At 41.1% G+C, this 3,783-nt stretch overlaps 1 protein-coding gene across 1 annotated transcript; it reads left to right on the top strand.

Moving 5' to 3' along the window:
* Positions 1-551: 551 nt before the first annotated feature.
* Positions 552-1,422, top strand: LOC129659327 (histone H2A.Z-like). Its single transcript, XM_055590554.1, has one exon. The coding sequence runs from the start codon at positions 659-661 to the stop codon at positions 1,043-1,045; it is 387 nt and encodes a 128-aa protein (XP_055446529.1). The 5' UTR covers positions 552-658; the 3' UTR covers positions 1,046-1,422.
* Positions 1,423-3,783: the final 2,361 nt, after the last annotated feature.

Genomic DNA, 3,783 nt, shown 5'->3' with positions numbered 1-3,783 from the left:
ACAAGCAGTGTTCAACGTTAATGGAACTAGTCTGTTTAACGCTTTAAGACATGACCTGAGGGACCTCCATGAAATTTTGCTAACCCAGTTAATTTCATGAAGTGAAATGTTACCAGTTCTCACCATTCTGAGAACTTTACATGTATTATCATTTAATCTTCTTGATAGCCCCATGGATTAGGTTTACTAAGTATTACTATTTCCATTTTTCAGGTGACGAAACTACGTTGGAGAAGTTAAGTAATTTGCCCAAGGTGATACAGCTGGTAAGTCGTATCTCAGATATTTGGACCTAGACAGTTCAACTCTGGGGTCCATGCTCTTAACGTCTGCACAGTACTGCATCCTGGAAGGACAGGTGTTCCACTTTCTTCCCATTTTACACACAGGTATTCCAGTGTTATCTGTTTTTTATAGTCTTTAGAGAGAACGCTCTTGGAAAAAACGATAAGACACATTTTTAAGTGATATTGGTGTCTAGGACTGCACCTCAGCATTGAGGTTCTAAGGAACAGTGTTGTTAACATGGTGGGTATTTAAAACCAAAAATCCGGCAGTTTGAATCGCGGTGCGACGAAGGAGTAGGCGGCGGGTTCTCGCTGGGTGTCTGACTAGTCCTTTCTCTGCCTTGCTTGTTTGAGCTTCAGCAGAATTCGAAATGGCTGGCGGTAAGGCTGGGAAGGACTCCGGAAAGGCCAAGACAAAGGCGGTTTCCCGCTCGCAGAGAGCCGGTTTGCAGTTCCCGGTGGGCCGTGTTCATCGACACCTGAAATCGAGGACGACTAGCCATGGACGTGTGGGCGCGACTGCCGCTGTGTACAGCGCAGCCATCCTGGAGTACCTCACCGCAGAGGTACTTGAATTGGCAGGAAATGCATCGAAAGACTTGAAGGTAAAGCGTATTACCCCTCGTCACTTGCAACTTGCTATTCGTGGAGATGAAGAATTGGACTCTCTCATCAAGGCTACAATTGCTGGTGGTGGTGTCATTCCACACATCCACAAATCTCTGATTGGAAAGAAAGGACAACAGAAGACTGTCTAAAGGATGCCTGGATTCCTTATTATCTCAGGACTCTAAATACTCTAACAGCTGTCCAGTGTTGGTGATTCCAGTGGACTGTATCTCTGTGAAAAACACAATTTTGCCTTTTTGTAATTCTATTTGAGAAAGTTGGAAGTTTAATTAGCTTTCCAACCAACCAAATTTCTGCATTTGAGTCTTAACCATATTTAAGTGTTACTGTGGCTTCAAAGAAGCTATTGATTCTGAAGTAGTGGGTTTTGATTGAGTTGACTGTTTTTAAAAAACTGTTTGGATTTTAATTGTGATGCAGAAGTTATAGTAACAAACATTTGGTTTTGTACAGACATTATTTCCACTCTGGTGGATAAGCTCAATAAAGGTCATATCCCAAACTAGTTGTGTATAAAATTTGCTTGATTATAGTAGGAACAGCTTTGTTTTGAATAGGTATCTTACCTAGCAATAACTTAAGCACATTTCTTCCCTTGAAATTACTGTTAATTCTGTCTGTAGATCAACAAAGTTAAAAGGCCCAAGTATTTTTTTTTAAATACTGTGTAATGAACTATTAAAAGATTTTAAAACTTCAAAAAAAAAAAACAAAAAACCAAAAATCCCATTGACAAACAGGGCAGCAGTTTTTGTCAGTTTAGTTCACAGCTAAACTGCAAGAGCCTAGAACAGCGCCTGGCACATGGCAAGCACTCAGAAATAATGTGTTGAACTTGTGGTTGAATTGAGATATGTAGCATCTTCTATACAGATGCCACAGAAATGTTTTGACATGGTTAAGATCCAGCTAGGGGGATATAGTTTCTTGGAAGAATTCAAATTGCTAAGTCCAACTTCCTATTTGTCTTATATTTTATATTAGAATCAGTCTGTAAGATGATCAAGGCAGTTTTATGATGTTAAGGAATGTCTCCAAAATCATACAATTTGCTAGAGGAGGAATAAGTAGCACTGGAACCGAGGTCTTCTCAGTTGACCTGATGCGGGTGTAATTGATGTCTGCTTAGCCCCATGAGCCCAAGTTCTAGTTGTTATGTTAATCACTTGATGACTTTTCATTTGTACATTGAGGCAGGACTTTCTCTCGGTTAAGTCACATGGACTGAATGACCAGACTTAGGTACTGATATGTCTCTTTTTTTTTTTTTTTTTTATTTTATTTTTAAACTTTACATAACTGTATTAGTTTTGCCAAATATCAAAATGAATCCGCCACAGGTATACATGTGTTCCCCATCCTGAACCCTCCTCCCTCCTCCCTCCCCATTCCATCCCTCTGGGTCGTCCCAGTGCACCAGCCCCAAGCATCCAGTATCGTGCTTCGAACCTGGACTGGCAACTCGTTTCATACATGATATTTTACATGTTTCAATGCCATTCTCCCAAATCTTCCCACCCTCTCCCTCTCCCACAGAGTCCATAAGACTGTTCTATACATCAGTGTCTCTTTTGCTGTCTCGTACACAGGGTTATTGTTACCATCTTTCTAAATTCCATATATATGCGTTAGTATACTGTATTGGTGTTTTTCTTTCTGGCTTACTTCACTCTGTATAATAGGCTCCAGTTTCATCCACCTCATTAGAACTGATTCAAATGTATTCTTTTTAATGGCTGAATAATACTCCATTGTGTCTCTTAATGCCTCTGAGTCTTAGTTTCCTCATATGGAGAAAGTGGGTAGTATGGTACTTGCCTCTGTCAGTCAGGTCCCGGTCAGGAGAGAAAATCACTCCAGACACTTATAAGAGAGGGCACTTTATATGGAGAATTGATTACCTGGGTGATGGAAAGGCTGTCAAGCCAAATAGGAGGGGGAGGCAAACCAGAAATTAGCTGCATTGGGAAGCCACTACCACCCCTTGTAGATGTCGGAGCAGGTAGAGGTACCAGCTCAGAAGCCAGGGTTGGTGGGAGCTGGACCCATGGAGAAGACCCAACTGCTCCTGGAGCCACTAATGCGTCAGAGCAAGAAAGGAGAAATTCCCCTTGATTCAACCCACTTCCTGCCCATCAGCCTTTACCACTGTCTCTTACTGGCTAAACCCAACTAGAAGCCCAGGAGTCTAAGAAACATGGCACAGAGCAGAGCAGGAAAAGGGTAGAGACTGGATCTGGAAGAGCAAACAGACTAGCAATCAGCTCAGGACCTCACGGAGCTGCTGTGAGATTTAAACGAGAGGTACGTAAAGTGTGTAGCACCGTGCCTGGCATGGAGCAGCACCTAATGGAAGTTATCAATGTCATTATATATAATAATATATATTACAGGCTTGAACTAGGCATGAATAAAAAAAAAAAGACGTGGATTCTGCCACCAGCAGCAAGCAGTCTAGCAAGTAGCCCATTTTATAAGCCATGACAAATTCTCTGGGCCTCCAGAGTAAAATTTTGTATAGAGCATTATCCCACCATGATGGTTCAAGTGTCAACATCAGAGCCTGAATATTATCACCTCATGCACCAAGAATTATGGAGAAAAACAGGCTGATTCAGGCCTATAAATGTTTCCTTTCTTAGAATGCAAAGGCTTATTAAAATGCAAAATATTCTTATTGAGACACAAAATGATCTGTCAATAAAATAGGCATTGGCTCAGTAATCTTCGCTGATTAGAGAGTAAGTCAGTGAATGGACTGTTTACACAGCTGGCTGCTTGTCTGATTTAAAAGTATTTGATACTTTCCTAAAAAGGCAACGATGTTACTGTTAGAAGTTTATTTGAAAGAAGAGTTTTCTCAAAT

Source organism: Bubalus kerabau, chromosome 8 (assembly GCF_029407905.1).
Source record: "Bubalus kerabau isolate K-KA32 ecotype Philippines breed swamp buffalo chromosome 8, PCC_UOA_SB_1v2, whole genome shotgun sequence".
Lineage (NCBI taxonomy): Eukaryota > Metazoa > Chordata > Mammalia > Artiodactyla > Bovidae > Bubalus > Bubalus kerabau.
Note: the sequence above shows the minus strand (reverse complement) of the source record. Positions and strands in the feature narration are given on the sequence as shown.

Coding starts and splice junctions, on each gene's coding strand:
- LOC129659327 (XM_055590554.1), top strand. CDS start 659: ATGGCTGGCGGTAAGGCTGGGAAGGACTCCGGAAAGGCCAAGACAAAG.